Source organism: Arvicanthis niloticus, chromosome 23 (assembly GCF_011762505.2).
Source record: "Arvicanthis niloticus isolate mArvNil1 chromosome 23, mArvNil1.pat.X, whole genome shotgun sequence".
Classification (NCBI taxonomy): domain Eukaryota; kingdom Metazoa; phylum Chordata; class Mammalia; order Rodentia; family Muridae; genus Arvicanthis; species Arvicanthis niloticus.
Genome location: NC_133430.1, coordinates 42,787,751 through 42,812,858, shown reverse-complemented (window position 1 = coordinate 42,812,858; position 25,108 = coordinate 42,787,751). Strand labels below are relative to the sequence as shown.

At 37.7% G+C, this 25,108-nt stretch overlaps 1 protein-coding gene and 3 pseudogenes across 1 annotated transcript in view; 3 read left to right on the top strand and 1 right to left on the bottom strand.

Annotated features, from left to right (window-relative positions):
- Mnat1 (MNAT1 component of CDK activating kinase) overlaps nt 1–25,108 on the top strand; it is a 131,546-nt gene that overhangs the window by 53,675 nt on the left and 52,763 nt on the right. Inside the window, exon 6 of the mRNA XM_076922021.1 lies at nt 6,565–6,692. Coding sequence (XP_076778136.1) covers nt 6,565–6,692 — 128 coding nt within the window. The remainder of the gene's footprint in view (nt 1–6,564; nt 6,693–25,108) is intronic.
- Nucleotides 997–1,227, bottom strand: LOC143437109 (large ribosomal subunit protein eL39 pseudogene; annotated as a pseudogene).
- On the top strand, nt 9,910–10,270 carry LOC143437108 (small ribosomal subunit protein eS27 pseudogene; annotated as a pseudogene).
- LOC143437149 (geranylgeranyl transferase type-2 subunit beta-like) lies at nt 17,003–18,655 on the top strand (annotated as a pseudogene).

Sequence of the window (25,108 nt, the reverse complement as noted above, 5' to 3'; positions counted from 1 at the left end):
TAGCATTTAATAGCAGTTCAGAGTGTTCCTGCTCCAGTTTACTTTCAGTTTTTTCCCAATACATTTGAATTTTTTAAATTTTATTTATTATTATTGTGCACAAGGATGGTACTGGGTGGAGAGCATATGCCTGCCATGATGTGTATATGGAGGTCAGAGGACAGTGTTGTTGAGTTGGTCCTCTTCTTCAACCTTTTCCTGGGTTCTGAACTCAGGTAGTTGGGCTTATGAGGCAAGTCAGAGCCTTTACTTGCTGAGCAAGCTTTACTATTGCTTCTGATAGTTATTGGTGAATAGTAAAACACATCCCTCCACTCCTCATCTCATATAATATTTATGCTTACAATTCTGTGGGTCATTTGGGTATGGTGGCACTCACCTTTAATCCCAGCACTCAGGAGGCTGAGGCAGGTAGATCTCTGTGAGTTCGAGGCCAGCCTAGTCTACAGAGTGAGTTCCAGGACATCAGGGATACATTGTAAAACATCTATGTAAGATATCTAAACAAACAATAAAGTAATTGGAGTGGGTTTTTGAAATCCTGTCCTCTGCAGGTCTCCTTGCTGCCCATGTGGCTTCTGTAGTTGTGTACTTGGACATGTTTGCGGTGTCTCAGAGATGTCGGAGCAGCAGTATAGGAGTGAAGGCGTAGACACTGGATGGTTAGAAGGCTTGGGCTAGGAAACTGGCACAGCACAGCTACCAGTCAGTGACAGAACCTGCACCATCTCAGGGGGTGCGGTGTAGATTCTCCCCTCTGTGGGTCCATGATGACCACTTCATTTATAGTGTCTGCTTTAAAAAATGTGCATGTTTCTAGAATTTGGTATAGACTACATTAATTTGATACCCAATTTCTACTCCAAAGAGAGTTAGGTGATAGAATCATGGCAGGGGCTTTAATTATAATTTTTTTTGAAAGGCTCTAAATTTTATTACTGAACAGACACCATAATTTAGACATGAGCTTGAAATCCATCTGGTAGGACTGACTGATGACCACAATAGAAACCCTTAGCCACGCCAGTGTGTGAATCCTTACAGACCCAGCTTCGTTCTCCTCCAGTGTCTTCTCTTAGAGTTGTACCTGATTTTGTTACCAGTTTTCATCCGAATCCACTGAGGAATAGGATGATTTTGCTTTTGTTTCTTGGCCAGGAATCGCTTGATTCTGAAAGTCTTGTGAGAAGACATTTCAGGAAGCCGAATCAGGCGCAGTGCGCACGATAGCGGAGGAAAGGAGAAAAGCTTTAATTATAATTTTTATTATAGTCACATGCTCTCTTTTATATCGTTCCAACTTCTATAAAGGATTTAAAGTGATTAATCCTAAGGGATGAAGATGCCTGTGGACCTTAAAGAAGGCTGTCCAAGTGAAGCTCTGCTGTATTATACTCCTGCCCTTTCCATCTTCCTCCTCCTCTGTTTTTCTCCTCTTTCTCCTCCTCCATCCTCCTCCTCTCCCCTCTCCCAACTCTCCTTTTCTTCTTCTTTACCTTCCTCTCTCTCTTCCTTCTTCCCTTCTCAGCTTTTTTCTATATTCATTTCACTTTCAGATGAGAGATTAACATAACTGACATAAATATAAATAATACTTGTTAGATATGTCTCTAAACTTACTAAAACATTGTTTTTAGAGCATTTTCTCTTAATAGTTTCCTAACAAGCTGGTTTTGAATGTGTTGATTACGTGTTGAAATATAGTGCCTGCATATCATATTTTTGCATGAAAAATAACATATTTGGATGAAATGTTATTAGAATATTAGTACTTTCTAGCAGTTATCTCTGTATTTAACTTTGTTAACAAATAGCCACAGTGACTATTATCTGAGATGTAGTTCATAGAATTTATACTTTATTATTGATACTAGTGACATCACAAGTTAGAAAGTGTTCCTTTCTGAGAAAGCCTTTCTGCATTGCCCCCTTTTTATGCTGTCTTCATATATTCATTTTTCACGAGGCATTTCTTGATTATTGATATGCTTCTAGTCTTAATTGCTGTGTTGTTAATTCTATGATTGAATAATTGTAAATGTATTTTCTATTGTGCCTTTGTTCAAAAAGCATTTTAAGCTAGTTAACCACAGGCAAAATAAAATCAAGATTACATCTTAAATTAGATGTAGGTGAGAAAATAAATAGAGGATTATGTAGACAGAAGGTGCTCATCTTGAATGCCTGTCTAGGGTTGCTGAGGTGCCTAGCAGGTAAAGGTGCTTGACACCCGGAGTTCAAGCCTCACAACCCACCCAGCGGAAGGAGAGAACTGATTTTCACAAGTTGTTCTCTGATCTCCACGTGCTCATTAGGGTACACATACGCACTCAGATAAAATAAATAAAAATGTAGTGAAAAACCCTCCCTACTTTCAATGCGTAGAACAAATTTGCTTCTAAACTCAAGTCTGCAGCACCTGAGCCAGAAGGATTGGTGCTTCAGCCACTCTGACCATTCTCCAGCAGTCTCCCAGTAGTCCTTCCTAGCAGCCGGACCTCCAGAGCCTGCCAGTCCTCAGAGCACCGAGTCTTGCTGCCTCATTGAGCTGTGTTGGCATCGAGCTCCCCTCAAATGCACTGAGGCATGAAGTAAGACGCTCTTTCCAGAGTCGTCCATTGTGTGTGATCCGGAGCTTATACTGGTTCTTGTGAGTTCCCTCCTCGCTTCCTGGTTTCTTTGCCTGCAAGTCATTACTGTGCATATTTTCCTCACTATTTAGACAATGTAACAGGGTAGTTAAATAATTCTTGGTAATTCACTATATTCATTACTACAATTAATCAGTATACAGTAGTTTATAGAATAACACTGCAGTTTGGTTTTTGATTTCGACTTTTAAATTTTTTTATAGATTATTTCAATCTTTATTAAAATTTTTGTTACTTTCAATCCTTGACTAACTAAATTCATTAAGTTTATTTTATCTTGGTTGGTCTATATTAATGAAGTGAAAATGTATTTTTCTATGTGTTTTCATGTTAGATTTTTATTAAAAAGGAAAGCTAGCGTTGGCATCCGTATGTCTAAAAGGTTTAGTGTTTGAAATGTTCCCTGAACAACACTTAATGCAAGGACGACTTATTGGAATTCTTTTCTTTCTTTCTTTTTCTGAGTTTGGTCTTTATGCCCAAAGTCACTTTTTAACCTTCTGAAAAGCACTGGCAGCACATTATACTGTATGTGACAGGGTTTAATGTTACCGTCTAAATTTTTATGGCTTTGCATTTGCCATAATGTTGGCTAAAAGTCCATTTATTTTAATCCTAACTGTAAATTCATTTTTTTAATAGTTTGGAAAAAGATTTTTAATCAGGTTCTGTGTTATTAAATCTTTTTATATTCCTGTTTGAAAATTCTGTTCCATTTATGTCTTAAATTTTATGAGTTAATGCTGTTGTCAAATGCAGTAGCTGATTCTATTAGGAATATTGTTTGCCAGATGGCTTGCTTAAACTCAGTTAAAATAATCTTTAAAAATGGTCATTATAAAGCTTTTAATGAGTATTACAGGCAGTCTTATTAAAATTTCTTTAAATATTAAAAAGTGTGCCCTTAGGCAATTATTTGGTCTCTGCAACCTTCCAAGGTGAAGTGTGATTCTCAGAACAGAGAAACAAGCCCCAAACTGGACCTGCATGCTCTGTATTCCCCAGAGGCTTGTTCTGCTCTAGAGACATGCTTGTCACCGCAACCCATGCTTAGTGTTTTATTTTTTATTTTTTTTTAAACACTCATAAAGGCCTTCAGGTTCCAAAATTTTGAGTGCTAAAATAGAAGTGATAGGTTTAAAGTAAATTTTATGGCTTGATATTAAAGTTTGATTCTTAGAGTGCTTAATTTTTACAAAATTTCAGCTATCAGGACATTTAAACATTCTGTTCTTTTAATGTGAATGAGATCCTAAGATTATAATAAACTGGTTTTGGTTAGCAACATATTTAAAGTGAGCACATTGTATTGCTTTAATAAATTTTTTAAAACCTATGTGTATGTGTGCGTGTGTCTCTGTATGAATGGGTTAGCTGCCTGTAAGTGCTGGGTTCCCTGAAAGAGCAGCAAGCACCTTAACTGCTGAGTCAGATCTCCAGCCCCATTGTCTTGCTTTTATATATGCAGTTTTGCTTTTTAGAATAAATATCAGTTATGTATAAGTATTTGCATTCATCTCAAATATTATAAATTAGAAGCCAATTATTTAACTTTTAAAAATGATTTATTATTTATGTGTATGTATGTATATCTGTTTATGGGTATATGCATGGGAGTTCAGGTTCTCTCAAAAGCCAAAGAAGGGCTTTGGGTTCCTTAGAACTGGAGTTATAAGCAGTTGTGAGCAGCCTGGAGTGGGTGCTGAGAAGCAAACATAGGTTTTAGGCTAGGCAAAGATTTCAGTCATTATGTGTTCACACTTTTAAATGAAAAATATTTAGCTCTAAAAGTTAGATCCTCTGGATGAGCAGCAAGTGCTTTTAACCACTGAATTATCATCTCTCTAGCCCTTGATATGACTTTACTACATTAATTAATTGTGTCTATATGTGAGTGTGTGATGTGTGTGTTTGTGGAGTTGGTTTATTACCGTCTTTGTATGTCTTCTGGAGGATCAAACTCAGCTCTTTAGGCTTTTGGGCAAGCACTTTGACCTGTTCATCTATCTTCCTAACCCAATGGTTTAACTTTTTAGCCAAGAATATTTCTTTTATTATTATTATTTTTTTACTTTGTGCACATGAAAAGATGTATTTAAAAGATACTTTTGGCTATAGCCCATTTAAAGTCTTCTTTAATGTTACTGTTGATACAAAATGCCTGATGGAGATCTCAACGTGTCGCAGGAGTGCACAACAGTGCAGTACAAGTGCTTTGTTGTGAGATAGAAACGAAGGCGCTGAAGACTATTCTATGTTGTTTCTTATTCACCTTTATTCTTGCCAAACCCAGGTTTAGGATTTATTTTATGAAGAAAATTGGGTCCCAATATGTTTTTATTTTCATGATACTGCTTTTGCAAACATAGTTTTGTTATAAAGTAATTTTGGGACAGTATCCCATGTAGTCCAGGCTGGCCTTGAACTTACCATGTAGCCAAGGCTGGCCTAGACCTTCATTTTCTCCCTATTAGGTATTTCAGCCTGTACCACCATGTTAATGCTTTTGTGGGAGGAGAGAATCAGCTCCTGCACGTTTACTTTGACCTCTGCACATGCTCTTTAACATGTGTGTGAGACACACACACACACACACACAGAAATAAAGAAATGCAGTTTCAAAAAATTAGCATTGATGTTCATCTTTATCTTCAAGCAATCCTGTCTAGTTGAGTTGTTGTTACTTCTGTGCTGACACTTTAAAGCAGCTACTTTAATTGTATTCATTAGCCACATTGGTGCCTAGAATTATTAATGGGTTAGAGTTGGAAGAAAAATGAGAGCCAGTGGTAATGTTTGCTTCATATTATCAGATGTTAGTGGAAGAGTTTCTTAAGGATTAAATCCTGGGTGACTGCTATTTTTAATGCTCAATTCCCTGCTTTTTGGTGGCCCCGTGGTGTGAACCTAGAGTTTCAGATATTCTAGGCACAGCGCTGCATCACCGAGCTGCGTCCCTTTCTCTACTTTTTATTTTTAGATGACCTCAATGCATTGCCCAGGCTGGCCTTATACTCGCTGGGCAGCCTTTCACATGTAACTTGAGTGTATGAAATAGAAGAGTGGTGTGGTTTGTTCTGTTTGGTTTTTTTTTTTTTTTATCTTTGTTTCCACATACAGCGTATATACATACTCTTGTACTCATTCCCTGCATGTGTTTCTGGGGTCTTACTTAACTGACAGCTCAGAAAGGTAGAAGTCTAGTGTCATTTAGTTCAGACCTCAGCTTCACAGCATCTCAAACATGTAATTGCTCAACAGGATAAGGAACACTATCCATGTTAGGCTCATGTTAGCATAAGCAATTTGCTGCTCAAATTATGTGCATGTACAGATTTGTATAAACAGTGGTCCTGGGGAGTATTGATGTATGATACTAAATGGTTACCATCTTGTTATTTGATTAAAATTTGATTTAAAATTTAAAAATAAAGGATAAAATAAGCAAATACACATGTGGTGGTACTTAAAATAGTTCCATTGTGTAAAACAGAACAAGGATTATTTGCAAACAGCCTCAGGTGAAATCTAATGGGAAGCATTTCAGATGGTCTGAACTCTGGGTGAAATGAATGTGTCTCAGATAAACCTCTGGTCTAAGTTATAGCTCTTTCTTCTCTTCTTTTGTAATTAGCTTGCTTTCTTTAATGCATGGTTTGGTGGCTAGATGAAATAGGACCCTATTATATTCTCTTTAATGTAGATTTTATAAAATACTTGTTTGCAGGTTATTTTGATTTATAAGTCTACAGCAGCCTTTTCTTATTATGGAATGTTAATATTCTTTTGTAAAGTGTTCTATATAAAGTGAATATTTAGGTCAACATCAAATGCTTATAGAAGAGACATACTTTAAAAGTGTTACTGCTTTTTATTCTTTCTGTCTTAAATTTCATATTGAACTTTCTTGCAGGAGAGCTCTGACCTGCCTGTTGCTCTGCTTTTGGCCCAGCATAAAGACAGATCTACCCAGCTGGAAATGCAGCTTGAGAAGCCCAGATCCATGAAGCCAGTGACGTTTTCCACAGGAATTAAAATGGGAAGCCTTGTTTTAATTGTTTATTTGAAGGATAGTTTTCAGGACTATGCTTTTAAGTTCTTTAGTAAGTTCTACAGTAAAGTGAATGGTATTTAAGAACAGGTATGTTCTGGATTAGATGTCTGGAAATATGGACACATATAGTATAAGGAAAGTGAAAAGTAGTACTTTTCAAATTATGTAAACTGTTTTTCAGAGTGATAAGGTGGTGTGTGTGTGTGCTGGAGGTGAGACTAGGCTCTTGTACATGCTGGGCAAGTGCTGTTTCGCTGAACTACACCCAAGGTCTGCTTTTCCTATTTTATAAACTTGTAGTTGTACTGAACACTTCTTCAAAGGAAAGCATATATATATATAATGTGTGTGTGTGTTTATATATACATACACATATATTATTAGGGAACTACTTACTGGTTTAAAGTAGAGCAGTGGATTAATTTATACTTTTCTGCAGACAGTTTTTTTTTTCCTAGATAAGTATGTTTCAAAACTATTTTAAAGCCATTTTTAATGTCTATACTCTTTAAGGGTAAAGTGATTTGAATTAAAACATTATTTAAAGTAGCCATTCAAAAGTAAGAATATGTTTATGAAGTTTTTTGCTGTAGTTGTGTATGAATTATTAGTTTTATTTTTTATAACCTTTTAAATACATGTATTCAGTGTGTGTGTGTGTGTGTGTGTGTGTGTGTGTGTCAGGGTGCATGTGTAAAGGTCAAAGGACAACTTGCAGGAGTTGATTCCTTAAGTCATGTAGGTTCTGGGGATCAAGTGTCAGTCATCAAGCTTAGCAGTAAGTAACTGAATCATGTCACTGGCCTGTGACTTGTTCATATTGTTATAATAACTTTTATGTGTTTCACACAAAATAGCTATATTGAGATATAGCCATAATAAAATAATATGGCTTTCAAATGATTAAGTGTATTTTAAAAGCTTATTTTTAACATAAATTATACATGGTGAAATTATAGTTAAAGATTTAGACTATAAAGTCAAGTTTGTCTCTTCATCTATAACATGACAATAAGTGTTTCATATAACCAAGGATGTTAAAGGAGGTAATGTGAGAAAACGGTCAACATGACGCCTGGCTGAGGGGAAGCTCTCAGTAAATGAGTTAATTACTACCAGTGGTAGCTTCAGTTGATTACACAGATGCCTGTTCTCTTTTATTCCATAACTGTCTGCATCCGGTTGTCAGATATTGAGTTGGATTTAGACATGCATTTACATTTTGCTTCTAACTTTATTGATGTATGATCTTGACCAATTTTTCTACCTTCATTCTTTTCATCTATAAAGTCATTTGCTTCTTTTTAAGATTGTTTCGAGGATTAAATAATGTGTTCCTTAACTGCTCCTTGACATTTATATAGTATTCTCTAGAAAAAAATTAGCATTCTTCCATATTCTGTAATATTTTGTTTTCATAATATAGTATATATGAACTATAATATATTCTACATATGTCTAGTATTTATTAATATATTTGCTATGTAGAATTTTTATATTTTTACTTTCTTTTTCTTAAAATGTTTTCTTTAAAATACAAAGCTCCACAAATTAAGACTTACAGATCCATAGCTTGTGAACTGGTTTTAATATCTAGTTATAAAATTTTAGCAAATAGAATTTCTTATCTTGTATTAGTACTCTAATTTTTTTTCTTGCACCACCACAGTCCCAGTATTAATTAGCCATGAGCTAGTCTTTATATTAAGGCCTTAAGTCATCATGTTTAAATTGTCAGTTTACCTTTCTTCTTTATTTCATCTATCAATGTCACCTAATAAGTATTCCTTAACTCTTGTGTGGAAACTAGGGTAGAGAACAGATGAATAGATAGTTGATCAGAATTGTACCAGAGTTTATCTTAAAAATCTTTAAAACTCTTAGTGACTTATATAGACTGTAAATGTTTATCACTTTGACATTGTGGTAAATGAATATTTTTTTCACCCTTAAGCAAGTTTATATTGCTTTTTAAAAGTATCTGAAGTAGCATGTTGGAATAATGGTTCAATTGGCAAAGTACATGCCAATCAAGCATGAGGTCCTGAGCTCAGACTCAGAACCCAGGTTTAAATAAAAAAGCTAGACATGGTGGTATGTGCTTGTGATCCCAGTGCTGGCTGGCAGAAACAAGTGAATTCTTGGCCCTGGCTAAACAGCCAGCATAGGCTATCCCTGTTAGTAAGCCACAGGCCAGTGAGAGGCCCCCATCTTAGAAAGTCAAGTAGGGAAGTCCTTGAGGAATGATTCCAGAGATTGTCTTCTAGTTTCTATATGCACATGATACATTCCCTGTTATAGAAATTTTTAATCCAAATCCAGGGTTTCTATCCCGCCTTGATCATTCAGTTCCCAGATAAAGGACACACAACTTTAATTATTTATAATAAGCCTTAAACAGCATAAGAGCTAGGCAGATATCTACCCACTACTAAGAATCTACTTGCATATCAATAACCCCAAGTTATTACTTTGTTTCATTTGGGCTGCTCTTAACTCCAATTGGTCAGCCCTCAGGGCCACATTTTCATGACTCACCTAACCCATGGCAGCTTCTCCCTCTCCTGGTTCTTCTCCAACCCCTCAAGACCAAGAACCCTAAACCCTGTCTGTGTCTCTTCAACCCATCTTTTGGCTGTTGGCATCTTTATTCACCAATCAGAAATAACTTGGGAGCAAAGTCACATAGCATCACTTGGGACTATATGTGGACTCTTGTCTCTGGACAACCAGGTCTTGAGGGACTAGTATTAGCATTAGAATACAAGCAACATCAGGCAAACCCACTACAATTCACACCTACACCCAGACTAAATAAATAGCTAATGTAATGTCAAGGATCCAGAAAAGGAGCAGTAATAGGATTGTGTGAAACAGGGCTAGCTAAAAAGATACAGTGCTTGCTGAGCACAAGTCTTAAGCACTGATAAAATGTACCTAGTAATGTACGTAGCCAATTTCAGCACTCAGGGAGTCATGGCAGGAGGATCGGAAATTCAAGGTCATCCTTGACTCTTTAGTGAGCTTGAGGCCAGCCTGGGTTACATGAGATCTTACCCCAAAGATGGAACAAAAATAAATGTATAGACTAATTTTGCTTCTCTGAGGTGAATTCTAGAGATAGTATGCAATCACTTACAACAAGGTGTATTTTATATTGTAGTAATCAGTCCTCTCTAATGAAATGTATAAGAACTTGGCAATTAAGAATCCACGGTCCTGCCTTTCCGGCGGTGACGACCTCCCTATGAGAACATGCCTCTCGCAAAGGATCTCCTTCATCCCTCTCCAGAGGAGGGGAAGAGGAAACACAAGAAAAAGCGCCTGGTGCAGAGCCCCAGTTCCCACTTTATGGATGTGAAATGCCCAGGATGCTATAAAATCACCACGGTCATGCACAAACGATAGTCTTGTGTGTTGGCTGCTCCACTGTCCTCTGTCAGCCTACAGGTGGAAAAGCAAGGCTGACAGAAGGATGCTCCTTCAGGAGGAAGCAGCACTGAAAGCCCCTGATTGAAGATGAGTGGGAACCTTCCCAATAAACACATTTTGGATTAAAAAAAAAAAAAAAAGAATCCACTGTCCCATGTGCTCCCCCCCTCTTCATCCCCCACTCCTGAAAAGCCTTAAGAGGCTGGGGTTTGCAGCTTTTTGGTTGACATTTATATGTCATTATATGCTCATGAGTGAGTGTTTTAAAGCTGTTCTTAAGGGCGTGCTGTACCGAGGTGGCAGAAACTGAAATACTAGTCCAGTCATTTTTTTGGATGAAGTCTAGTGCTTAGATGACACAAAGCAGCCATATACCTAGAAAGATCTCCACCCTCTGTTGAAAGCAGAACATTATGGGAATGCAAGCACAAATGGCGCAGTAATGTTATCACGCATGCTTCTCACTGGAGACAGCACTCTAACTCTAAAACATACAGACTGCTTCTTCTTACCTTTTGCATGTGATAAAACACTACCTTAGTCTTAGCAATTATGTAGCTGTTGCTACTGTTTTCCAGTTATCTTTCTTTCATAGCGCATATAAGTAGAGGTGACAGTCTCAGTAGAAGATGCAGAGCTCATCTGAACTTTCTTGCAAGTTCATTTTTTCCCACCTGCTACTTACAGCAACTTGAGTATCTCAGTGATGGTTTGTCTCTATTTCAGAATTTATCTAGACTCCCCCCTCCTCCCTTTTCTTCATCTCAGCCATTCTAGGCTGGTTGCTATCAGTTGATCTCTATTCTGAGCACCTTATGGTCTACTCATAAACCTTTTAGATGCTTCCCCAAATGAATTGATGATAACAAGCAACATTGAAAAAGTCAATAACTTTTTTGCTTAATATTTTGTTATCTCTCCAGTTTACCTAGGAAAAAGTGCAGAATGTTAGTCAGTGATTCTTCTCATGTCAGAGGAAGTGGCATTTATACTAATAAGTTCATGATGAAAGTGGGTTAGCCATGGAAAAACTGCAGTAGAGGAAACAGAAACAAGAGAGCCTCTGTAAGAAGTAGCCTGTTTACAGACAGACCCTCTGTCTACAGAGTGTCGTCTCCCCTGCCATGCTCGCTCATTAGAGTCAGTTCAGGGGAACTTTCTTCCCATCTTCACTTTTTGAGACACCATCTTAAGTAGCCCAAGCTGACCTTGAGCTCTTGATTTAGTGAGAGATGATCTTAAACCAAACTTGATGTCCACCTCTGCAGTGTTTTGATTGCAGAAGTGAACCACTGAACAAGCCACACTGAGTTTTTGATGGTCCTATCTAAAGTATCTTTTTCTTACCCACATGCCGTTATTTTATACTATTGAAGTCTTTAAATGTTTATTTCTATGTTTGGCATCTAAACTTTGCAATCCTAACACTAAAAATATGACAGGTTATAGTGAAATGCTCTAGATGAGTGAATGAACATTATACATTATGTTAATATTAATGGAGCCCAAAGATACACAAATACTTTGAGGCTGCTTTGCCTTTATGCTTGGGATATTCTTAAAGCTTGTGAAAACACTGACTGTAGTTTAGGAAGAATTAGTTATATTTGGTTTTCATTGAGACCTCTTGAGCGGAAGATGACAGTTCACAGCCATTCTTCCTGTGTTTCAGCTTACATTTTTCTTGCCTCCTCTTCTTCTGTGTTTACTGAGTCTTAGAGGGGGTTCTGTAAGTGCCTTATTTATGGCTGAGCACTTGTCTGTCAGTATTGTGCAGTAGACATGAGTCTACATTCACCATTATTCACTGGGAAGATGTGCCATCTTATTTTAAGGGCCTTGAATGTCCGTGGGTTTTGGTAAAATTAGTGCCCCACAGATAACAAGATACAACTATACTTGTTAAGGTCAGCTTAAATTTTTTTTTGAGCAATCACTGATTAACAAATGTATTGTAATAAACGCAGCATGGGGAAGGAAGATCTTTGTATGTGTGTGTGTGTTTCCTTGGTGAGATTAGGGATAGAGCCACGGTTGGCTCAGCAGCATCTTCTCCCGAGAGGTGAAGAAGCTTCAATCTCAGGCCATCATGGTGTGCTTTAACCGGTTTCCCTGTAGCATGTAGCCATTAATGCAGCCTCGAGTGTTTAGCAGATAGGTGTCACATCCTGGCTTTGGGTCAGCAGTGTTGAAAACTGTCATAGACACCAAGTTCTAAAGGGCAGATTCCCCGAGAGTACCATTCCTGGATTCCCACATCAGTTTGCCAGCAGAGATGCCCACTGTTTATCTGATCATTTTGGGGTTAAGAATGTTCTATATAGATCTCTCTCTGCTCCCTCCCTCCCTTCCTCCCTCCCTCCCTGTTCTTTCTCCTCTGGTAGAAGGTGTATCTTACTTTTGTGAGAGACGGAATGGAACAGAGCCCTGAGCTTCCTTTGTATATCTGTCTCAGCTAAGGCACGAGTTCCTGTGCTCGTTCCCATCCTGTGAGTTCTGTTAGCCTTGCAGCTTTGCTTGCACTCAGGCTTGTGAGCTTAAAATGTATCTTAGCGGCATTGCATGGGTATTACTGGCATCTCAATATGGTTTTGGAATTTCCCCGAGCTTAATGATACGTACAATCTTTTTGCACACTTCTTTGGCATTAGTATTAATTTTGTTTATATATATGCATCTCTCACATGCCTATGTATAAGTAAATATGTATATTTATATAGTGATGTATTACTTGTTATGAGTTATGATTCTTTTAGTAGGATGATGAAGTCAGAATAAGTGATATTTCCATTTCTTAAATATTTATTATTTTCTTGTTCAGAGTCCATCCTACTTGTGCTTTTGTTCTTGGCTAGAGTTACCCGTACGCAGTAGGACATTAGCCATGTTCTTCCTTGTACCTGCCAACCCCCTTCTCTCTACCTCCCCGCCCTTCAGCTAAGTGTTGGGAGCCGACTTTAGCAGAAAGCGGCTAGATCAACTTTGCAGCCATCTGGAACCATATTCCCTGACGAAAGATTTGGTTTTCAATAGCCTACAACAGCTGAAGCACACTCTGATATCCCACATATTTTGTGTTGCTGTTTACTGCCCCCAGCTGCAAGGTGCACGTGGTAGTCACGCCTACAAGACATGAGTTCACGTGCTGTCCACGTGCTACTGTCCACGTGCTATCTACACCATACATGCTTATAAGGCGCATGTGCTATCCACGCCTGCAAGGCATTGCGGTGCACGTGCTGTCCACGCTATAGATGCCTGTAAGGCTTATGTCATATCAACACCTGCAAGGCACGTGGTATCCACGCGCCTACAAGGCACGTGGCAAAAGCCTATAAATAGCTCAGAATTCCCTTCAATAAACGAGACTTGATCAGAATCTCTGTCTTGTCTCCATTCTTCGCGTCTCTTCCCCTTTATCCCCACTCTCTCTCTCGCTAGACCCTGACCCTCGGACCGGAACGGGCAGTACGGGCTGCAACAGCTAAGCACCCTCTGCAGCTATTGGATCAGCTACATACTGTCCTCTAGTTCTGTTCATGCTGCTGAGAGACAGAATCCCATTTATTTGCACAGCTGATATTCCATTATGAATATTTACACATTTTCTTTTATCTATTTTTCTGTGGGTGGGTGATTGGCTGTCATGGCCATAGGGAAAAGTCCTGCAGTAAACAGGCATGCAGACACCTCTGACATACTCATCTTCTTACCTTAGGATATTGATCCGGTAGTAGAATTAACATGTGTCCATTAGTTCTCTTTGTAGTGTCTTCAGGAACGTTCCTGCGGCTTTTGATAATGGCCATGCTGGTTTGCTTCCTCACCAGTTGTCTGAGCTGACTTCTTTCCCCGAGCCCAGCACTTGTCATTTGGTGATAGTTGCTCTGCATGGAGGTTGGGCATCTCATCATGGTTTTGACCTGTAAGCCTGATGGTTAGTGCTGCCGAGCACTTCTCATTTACATGTTGGTTATTTGTATATTCAAAAGAAATATCTGTCTGTATCATCCCCTCATTTCTAATCAGGTCATTTACTACTGGTTTTCACTATTGGGTTGACTTTCTTATATTAGAGACATTTTTTTTCTCACCCTGTTTATGCTATCAGTTTTGTGTTTTGTTTTGCCTTTCTAGTTCCTTTCTAGTTACTTGTATTATTAGTTTTGTTGTTGTTGTGTGTTTATTTTTTGTTTTGTAGAGACAAAGTTTCTCTGTGTAGCCCTGGATGTTCTGCAACTTACTCTGTAGACCAGGCTGGCCTTGAACTCAGAGTTCCCCTGCCTTTCCCTCCAGAGAGCGGGGATTAAAGGTGTGTGTTACCATGACCAGCTATATTATTGTTATTTTTTTAAATAAAAGTCTTTTGTGTCTTTTTTCTAGATTCTTTAATAGGCACTTCTAACCGTAAACTTACCTGTTAGTGTGGCTTTTTCTATATCCCATAGGTGTCTGTATATTGCATATCTGTTTTCATTTATTTCAAGAAGTTTTAAATTTTCCTTTTTTTTCTTTCGCTGACCCATTGTACTCAGGAGGAGCATATTGCTTAGCCTCGGTGTCTTTGTAGTTTTTGAAGTTCCTTTGTTAATTTCTTAGGGAAGACATATGGCGTGGTTTTCATTGCTTAGATTATGTTGAGACTTGTTTTGTGGCCTAATATAAGAATATTCCATCTACCACAGAGAAGACTGTGTGTTCTCTAGCTATTGGGACATTGTTTGTAAAAGTCTTCTTGCCACTTGCTTTATAGTTCCATTCTGTCTAGAGGATTTGTTTGTTTATTGAAAAGCTGTCTCATTGGATTTGATCTGTTGTTTCCTTTGCTGTGAGCTGTCATCTTGCTTTGGTATATCTGAATAGCTTAAATCTATTTTTAATTGGGTTTTCTCAACTGCATATAAATGAACATTGATTTCATTGGAAAACCCTGTAAACATGTAACAAAGAAATAACACTGGTTTATACAAATTCCATTAAATCTAAGAGATTACTTTCAAGAAAAGCAAAATACTTGACAAAACTTGACAGGCATACTGATAAAAGCACGTTAATGAGGTGTGTCTGTGCCCTCAGCAGGGCTTCAACTTGTATGATTTTGTCATGTGTTTGACACTCCAGTGCGAGTGGGTGATGTAAACATTTCATTACATTTAGACTTAGAGACTAAATTCATCTCATTGCTGCCTTTTCCCTCAAGTCTCATGGCCCTGGGATTCAGTAATCGAGGGACAACTTCAACAGTGTTACTAGTGAGAGATAGAGACATTAGTGAAGGTTTTGTTTAAGCACATGCTGTCTCAGTTTATGTTGTGAGCCATGTTGTACTATTGTTTAATTCTCTTTTCTCCTGCCTTACGGTATTTTCAAACCCATGGAGTCATTTTCTGTATGTGTGTCAGATAAAGCATAAAAATAAGGTTGATAGTGATTAGAAGTTTTAGCTTTTCTTAAAGGTCTGTATGATCTTGATTAAGCATTTTATTTTAATGAATACTGAATGATAGTATTTAATACTAGTATGAGATACCAATGTATTTGAAACTGGATTAAGAAATGCACATTCTCTTTAGATGTTTATGTCAATAAACATTGGGCAATGTCATTGCCATGTAATGTCTAGCATTCCAGTTCCCAGCTGGAGATTTGATTTGCTGCTTTATTCCTTTAAAAGTGTTACTATGAACCATAGGCAGGCAGAGGCAAGAGGAGGGTGGCAGATGGCAGGGAAATAAAACAGTAAGTTCTACAGCCTTGTTTGTTTTGGCTAGTTCCTGTCCTAAGCACATGGAAATACTTTGCACATTTGAGAATTGTGAGCGTCTACAGTGAATCATTCATGTAACAGAAACACAATTAGATTATTCTGTTGGGACTTTTCATTTCTGGTGCTTCCTTTGTCATAAGTAAATAAATTTCTTCTTTCAAATTATATTTTTGATAATGTATTTGGAGCATCAAATGCACAAATTTAGATTGGGTGGTACAGTTAATGTAAATAATTATATTTTTACCTAACATTCCCTTGTTTTTCATAGTTTTCTACTATAAAAATAAATGTTATTACTAGGAAGAGACAACATATTTACCAAAAGTCACTGTAGTGAAATGTTTACTACTGACTGCGTTCCTAAATTTCTTGTATATAATTTCTTGTATATAGTTTCTTGTTATAATAAGTTTTAAGACTAAAAACAGTGTTCTAGTGTTGAGTGCACTTGCATGTATATATGCAATATAGGTATTATTAATGAGCCCACTTGTTATGATATGTTCACTAAGTACAAGGTACAGTGAAAGGCAGACTGAAAGTACAAGCCTGCTGGTTATTTGTTTAATTACGTTTTATTTTAGCAGCAAGTATTTTGTGTCAAACATGTTAAGCTTTGAGAGAAAGAGAGCAGCAGAGACTTGGTCCAGGACCGTCCTTTTGAAGAACTATGTTATGTATGGTAGTAGGTTCTGCAAGGCTGTGTGCTCATAGCTCTTTTGAATGAAGATTATTGGCATTGATAAGGCTTTGTGAAATAACTTTCTATATTACAAATTACTACTTTTAGTTTAGAGATGATAGCCACAGATGTAATTACAATTTCTGATACAAGCTCAGTGCTCCTGAAAATGGTAAATGATGTTGCATACTTTTTCTTGGCTATTTCAAGTTCTAGAAAAGTTCCACTACCCTTTTCTCAAAAGCTGTCAAGCTAGTTCCTTGTGTCTTACATGGTAATGAGTTGTATCTTTCTCATAGGAGCATTTGTGTTGAGAATAGAAAGTAGTGGAGAATAATTATAGTCTCACTTTTTATAGTCTGATAGTACAAGCAGTAGAACCTGAACCCCCATTGATAGAAGACAGAGTTATTATGGCCATAAGGCTTCAATGTCACATTGGATGGGTTCAGATTCTGGTGCTGTGAGTTGATGTCTATGGGTTCTGGACAGATAACATTGGTAGTCTTTACGATATACCTTGCAGTGTGCTCTTCATGGGACTAAAATAACATACTGAAGTTCTCAGAGAGTGTCCGTTAAATAATCTTAGATGTTGTCAGTTACAAGGTAAACTGCTTCCCTTATTTAACAGTTTCTCATAAAGATTAACTCTGTAAAAAGTAAAGAAATTATCAACAAAGGTATCAAAGTAAGAGAGTGATTGAGGTGACTAACTCCACGTGTAAGGTCATCTTACACTTTAATATAGGGCTTCTGGAGGTCCAGCATGGGCATGCTGTGGAAGTGTCACTATTAAGTCAGAGGCACCTGACACCTGCTGCTACTGGAGAAAAACATCATTATATTGCATCTTGTGGCTCAAAGAAAGATGGTTGTGAATACTGTATGAATGTTTTTGAGAGTGAGTAACATCTACTGGGCCTGACAGTGGTGGATCTCCTGGGCAGCTTCGTCTCCTAAACAGAGAAGGAATCCTGGCATTTATCAAGTCATGTGAGTGTGGGTGTGGGAGACTAAGTATTGGGTATGGTCTACATCTGTACACTTTTAGTGCGTCCAGATTCTTACTCTGTAGGATAGTATTAATGTTACAGATAGAAGTAGAGTATGTTCAAAGTCTTCAGACAATATTTGGGGAGATTGTTAATGATTTTCATTTTCTGTGGTGGCAACTTTGGCTCTTTTGGGCAACCTTGGTCCTATGAATGTGGGAAAAGTGACTGAATTGTTTTGTCTTGTAGGAACTTTAATGATAGACTTGTGTGTGGACTGGGCTTTGAATCTCATGCTGGGTAGCTCTATTGTTGCACAGGATTCCTGGTGATAACTAGTCAGTTGTTCCAAGTGAATTTTGTCTTATTTTGTTGGTGGTTTTGAGAATGGCAGTTGGCCTTAGGTGGACCCAGTGGAAGACTGGAGAAGTGACCAGCTGTGGTACTGTGTGTGTGGTGGGTTGTTGGCTCCCTGAAGATGAGTGGCAGGCTTCACTGGGTTGATAGAGAAGATCTCCACAGTCTCATGTTCTATCACTATGAAGAGAGAGACTGGAGGTTTTGCAGACAGGCCAGAAGTGTGGTGGATCCTTTTCATATCTTACTTGGCATTGCTGTGTTGGAGGATAAACCTGTCTTTTAGTCCTGTCTTTTGAATGCCTGAAGAAGTGTTTCAGAGGGTGGATAGTCTAAACTGAGCTGGACTCAGAGATGAGAAGGGTGTGTGCTGCTGGAATCTTAACACAATACATTGTTGTATTTGAAGCACTTTTCAAACCTAACGGTGACTACTGCTAATACTTGTGTATCATTGCTAACTTAGTGATAAATTATGCAAACTGCACGTATTCTAAAATACCTATTTCAATCTTCTGCAGTGTTCTTGTCTATACCTAAAGTTTATGTTTTTGAAGTCTTCATAATAGCAGACTTTAAAAAAGCTAGTGTTTCATTGATGCCTTCACATGACCTGTTGACCTGTAACAATAGTGATGGAAAACGATTTTGTCAGCAGTGCTAAACATTCATGATTTAAGTAAAAAATGCACAAAATTAAAAAAAAAAAAACTTGGTTATAGAATCTTAAGCCCTTTAGAGTGGAGGGAAGGGAGACTCTTTTGTTCTTAGTTGTAAATAGACTAACAGTAAATAATGTCACAGTCTTTTATAAACTGTTAATGAGTTTATAAGTCATTAAGAAGATGACATACAAATGACATTTTGTAGATAATTGGAATTCTAAAAGTGATTCTGCTCCTTCTTAATATTTTGTGGGATTTTCTGCTATGAAGATATAGTCTGGTTAAATGCATAATGAGATTAACTGCAGCCTGGCAATCCATTAGAATAGCTGAAAACAGAAAAACAAGAATTCAAAGTATGTCGGCACCTCAGATGACCTCAGGGTTTAGAGATAGCCTTGTTTTCTTGAGTGAAATACTAGAGTTATTAGATAACTCTAGAAATACTAGAGTTACTAGAGAAGCTGTGCCAGCCTTCGTTCTCTTGTCCTCTGTGGCAATGGTGACTGATGCCAAAGCAAGGACACGTGTCTCTGCTGTCAAAATCATGTCTTAGGAAACAGGAAGTCTAGGTCTGCCTTGCTGAGACACTGTGCCTTAATTAGACATGGAGAGTTTTGTCTGTGTCACATAGATTTTTGTCTCTTATTGTTGAAAGGGATTTTTGTTTTGTAGACTGGTGCTTTCAATTGCTAGGCCCTAAAATGTACTTAGTAGATTTGTTTGGAGACAAAAAGGGACATATCTGTAGACTGTTTGAGTGCTTTGCTGGTAGGTTGTGAGTCTTTAGCCAGGCACAAGGACAGGTGAGAGAATCAAATAAATAATAAATAAAATAAATAGAAGCGAGATCATTAAAGAGAGAATCAAAAATTGAGAGGATAGTAAGGCTGTAGACGATCTTTCCTAGCCTGTCTGGTTCTGAGAGTCCTTGGCTTCATCAGTTCTAGACCCCAGGTTAACCCTGGTTGTCTGCACTCTTCCAGGTTCTCATCACAGGAAACCTGGTCCTGCTCTCATTACCATGCTGAGGAAATGTTAGTGCTCTGTGTTTGTCTTCTTCTTTTTTAAAAGAAAATTATAAGGATAAAAAGTATAAAGATAATTTCTGTTGATAAGTAAAATATACAAATTTTAAGCAAGACAAAATAAGCAAATAATTCTTAGTCCATTTTAAAAAGAACTACTTCATATATTGCTTAAGAAAAATTATTTTTCAAATGCTTTTTAAAACATATCAATAATGAAGTAACTAAAGTCAGATGTTTATCAAATAAAATCATAGAATTCCATTTCTCCCTCGGACACCTTACTGCAGTCAGGATGGTTTTCTTGTGGCAGATTCAGGCTGTGGTGTAAGATCAGGGAGTGTAACAGGATTCATAGTGACAGGAGGGTGAGCTACTCGAGAACTTAGGGGTGTCCTGTTGTGGGGACATACAATGCCTGAGCAAGGTAGGCACTAGGTGCTAGATGGGGCTGCAAAGGACAAAATGGGAAAAAAATCAAAAGGTTAGGGACTTTAAGCTAAGTGCCAGCTATGCTCTTAAGAAAGAAAAGGCAAATTTTTCTTTGATTTCCTCTGTATTGTTCTCAGAGCCCAAGACAAAATTAAAAATAATTAATGTACTTTATATGTTGTCAGTCTGGGATCTCTCTATCATTAATAATGTTCCTTCTACAGGGAGGTGGTTTGAACTTCATTATAAACAGATCCCACCCCATTTGCCTTTTTGGGGGAGGGAGGGATGACAGAGTTTTGTTATGCCGCCCAGGCTGCCTAGGCAGTTTGTAACCCAGACTGTCTTTGAACTATCTAAGCTCTCACCTCATCTCCACACTGGAAATACTATAAGCCTGCAACACCATGTCAGGCTATCCTATAAAGCATTCTACAGTGGTTACATTAGATATATTGATGATTATCTGCAGTGATTCTATGTGGTGGAATATTGAATGACAGTGGAAGTGCTATGAAAGATCCTCCTCCTGATGATGATGATGATGTTGATGGTGATGTTGTTGATGATGATGATATTGTTGATGATGTTGTTGATGATGATGTTGTTGTTGATGATGATGATGTTGATGATGATGATGTTGTTGTTGATAATGTTATTGATGATGATGGTGATGTTGTTGATGGTGATGTTGTTGATGATGATGATGATGTTGTTGATGATGATGTAGTTGATGTTGATGATGATGTTGTTGATGATGATGTAGTTGATGATGATGTTGTTGATGATGATGATGTTGATGATGATGTTGTTGATGATGATGTTATTGATGATGTTGTTGTTGATAATGTTATTGATGATGTTGATGATGATGTTGTTGATGATGATGTTGTTGATGATGATGATGTTGATGATGATGTTGTTGATGATGATGATGTTGATGATGATGTTGATGATGATGATGTTGATGATGATGATGTTGATGATGATGATGTTGTTGTTGATGATGATGTTGATGATGTTGATGATGATGTAGCACTGATAATAAACCTCATTTTGTAGGCACTTTGACACAGTTGAATCTTTTATATTTTATTTGATTTCTTAAATATACTTATAAGCAAAACTAAGGTTTAATAAAAGTCCCTGTTCATTTTTGTTCAGAATATTCATTTCAAGATATAGGATGACCTTTTGGATTGCATAGGCTCCCCCATCTTTGTCTCTGTCTCTCTGTCTGTCTGTCTGTCTGTAGTGACCCATGTGTGTACATGTGGAGGTCAGTATATATCAGATGTCTTCCTCTAATTGCTTTCTACCTCAGATTTTGAGACAGTTTGTCACTGTCCCTGACTGTTCAGCTAGACTCGCTGGCTCAGACAGCTCCTGGGACTCTTCTGTCTGCCCCCTCCCTCCTCAGTGCTGGGTTCGGTTCCAGGTGCTGTGCATATTACTTATGGAACCACTTCCTCAGTCAATTCCTTTATTTTTAATATTGTATTATTTTAAAGACATGTCAATGGCATGCTATAAGCAAGTAGACAGTACACTTGTTCTCTTACTGAAAAGAAAATATATCGATGAGAAAGCTATGTGGTGTGAAGAATCAAAGCCAGTGGAGGAAAACTTGTCCCTACAGCCGTATTGGTTGAGTTCCAGGTCAGTTAGAGACCTTGTTTCCAAAAGCTAGTTGGATGGAGTCTGAAGAAGGACGCCCACACATATGCCATACATGTAGACATGTCCATGTATGCACATGATAACACACACATATGCCATACATGTAGACATGTCCATGTATGCACATGATAACACACACATATGCCATACATGTAGACATGTCCATGTATGCACATGATAACACACACATATGCCATACATGTAGACATGTCCATGTATGCACATGATAACACACACATATGCCATACATGTAGACATGTCCATGTATGCACATGATAACACACACATATGCCATACATGTAGACATGTCCATGTATGCACATGATAACACACACATATGCCATACATGTAGACATGTCCATGTATGCACATGATAACACACACATATGCCATACATGTAGACATGTCCATGTATGCACATGATAACACACACATATGCCATACATGTAGACATGTCCATGTATGCACATGGTAACACACACATATGCCATACATGTAGACATGTCCATGTATGTACATGGTAACACACACATATGCCATACATGTAGACATGTCCATGTATGTGCATGATAACACACACACATATGCCATACATGTAGACATGTCCATGTATGCACATGATAACACACACACATATGCCATACATGTAGACATGTCCATGTATGTACATGATAACACACACATATGCCATACATGTAGACATGTCCATGTATGTACATGGTAACACACACATATGCCATACATGTAGACATGTCCATGTATGCACATGATAACACACACACATATGCCATACATGTAGACATGTCCATGTATGTACATGATAACACACACATATGCCATACATGTAGACATGTCCATGTATGTACATGGTAACACACACATATGCCATACATGTAGACATGTCCATGTATGCACATGATAACACACACACATATGCCATACATGTAGACATGTCCATGTATGTACATGATAACACACACATATGCCATACATGTAGACATGTCCATGTATGTGCATGATAACATACACACACAAACACCCCTCCAGTTTTTCAGATCAATTTTTGAGTCATTTTATAGATGTTGAGTTTTTTAATACCAATTTTTATGCTGTTTCATATAGTATAGATTCATATTGTGAATATTTCAAGTGAATAATTTTCTTATATACTTAATTTTGTCAAGATGTAATACCTATAAAACACTTAAAATTTCTATTATCATTTTTTATTTCTTGAGGTTATAATCTAATTGAATCATTTCCTCCCTTTCTTTCCCCTCTCTTGTCCTCCCGTGCACCTCCACTTGCTCTTGCCCAAACTCATGGCCTCTTTCTTCAGTTGTCACACACACATGCACAGATGGGAAACCACTTAAAGTTTAATACTTTTATTTTCAGAGAGACTACATTTTCTAGAAAAAGTGTTGTTTTGGTTTAGTGAATAATAAATGGTCCAAACTCCTAAATTTTTAATTCCCTTGAGGGAGACATAGTAGAGGTAGACACTGCTTGAGAAAGCCATTCTAAGAACTGAAATAACAGTGGAAACTGATGAAATGGGTTTCTTTTTTTAGCTGAAGACAAAGTATACTTGGTGCTGTCTATGAATATGCCTATTTTACTTGCTGGTGAATCCCTAATTTCTAGAAATGTCCTTAGGTTTTTTTTTTTTTTGTTTGTTTTGTTTTTTGTTTTTTGTTTTTTGTTTTTTTTTTTTTTTTTGGGTTTTTTGAGACAGGGTTTCTCTGTGTAGCCCTGGCTGTCCTGGAACTCACTCTGTAGACCAGGCTGGCCTCAAACTCAGAAATCCACCTGCCTCTGCGTCCCAAGTGCTGGGATCAAAGGCATGCGCCACCACTGCCGGGCCCTAGATTTTCTTAAAACCACAAAATAATTTAATAATAAATTATTTTAAAATGTATTCAGAAAAACATTACAGGTATTTAACAGTTTGTATACTTGGTGTTAATGAAAATATGAGAAATATTACAGTGAGGAAATGCACACTTGACTCAGTGTCCCTCAGAGTCTAAAATGTTTGGCAGTTGAGAGGCCGGTTTGAACTTGACTTTCAGGATTGAACACTTCTGCCAGTACGGGAGGTTTGCTTGTTTGTCCTTTCTTTCTTTTTTCAGCAAGGCTAGATCAATTATCAAGTGCTGAAGAATTAATTTAAACAGTATGGTAATTCCTGTTATTAGAGATACTTCTTAGAAATTCTTCTGTCCCTAGAGACTAATGAGCTCTGAGTTCTGAGGAGCCGCCTGCAGAGGCTGCTCCAAGCTGAAGCAGAAAGTGTTTGTGAAAGGCCCACAGGAGAACCAAGGGCAAAGGAAAGGCTGGAAGAATGGAAAGTTTCTGGTTTTTAAAAGACCAATGAGTGACGTGAGATTAAAAGCAGTAACAAACAAACCTATTTTCTTATTGTGTAGTCTGTAAGCACAGGGTTGGAATAGTGATTTTATCGCCTTTACCTTGTAAAGAGAGCAAGGCAGGTAATTGTTCGAGGATCTGAGGACTAAGAGTGCTGTTGCTTGAATGTATGTTAACCGACTAATTTTCACAACCTTTAGTACATAGCTTTAAGTGCTAGTGTTTTTTCCCAGTGTAAAATGAATCTTAATATGTCCTGCAATTAGTGACAATAAGAAACTTTGTAATTAAGAGACGGTCTGTTTATTTAAGAGCCTTCAAAGGTTGTAAAAGATTATACTTGGCTATATGTGAAGGATAAATGTTGTGAAATAATGCCCCTCAGTTCCCCTTTTATAATAAATCTCAGCTGTGTGTTCAGCAAAAGGGCTCGGTGCCAAAGAGAACAGGTTCAACTTGTCTGTGAAGATTTGCACTGCAGCAGAGCGTACAACTGCTTTGTCGAGGTCACAGTGGAGGTCACAGGCATGTGTAATAGAGTGAATTTAAAACACTGTAGAACTTCATGTTGCTTGCTATTTAAGAATCAATATTAATTTTCAAGCATTAAAAGTGTAGTTAGATCATAAAAGTAAATACTGAGCACAGTTCTCAGTCTGTTTCCAAATGGACTTCATCACACCTTGTAGCAGATCTTCTTTCCTTTGATGATTCTAATTGTGTTTAGTGGGATGAGATACTGTGTAAGAACAATGTTTTATGACGGGGACAGGGGACTGTAGGTGATTTCCAGTGCAAGATCAGATACCATGACATGGTGAGAAATTGGACTTCACTAAGTCCGATTTCTCTTGATTCTAATATGATCAGTGGAATCAGAATTTAACGACAGCAGCAGCAAAGAAAATACCATATTGCAATACTACCACAACTCTTTCCAAGTATCTTAGGTTCATCCGTATGTTTATCTATCGCCTGCCTGCCTGCCT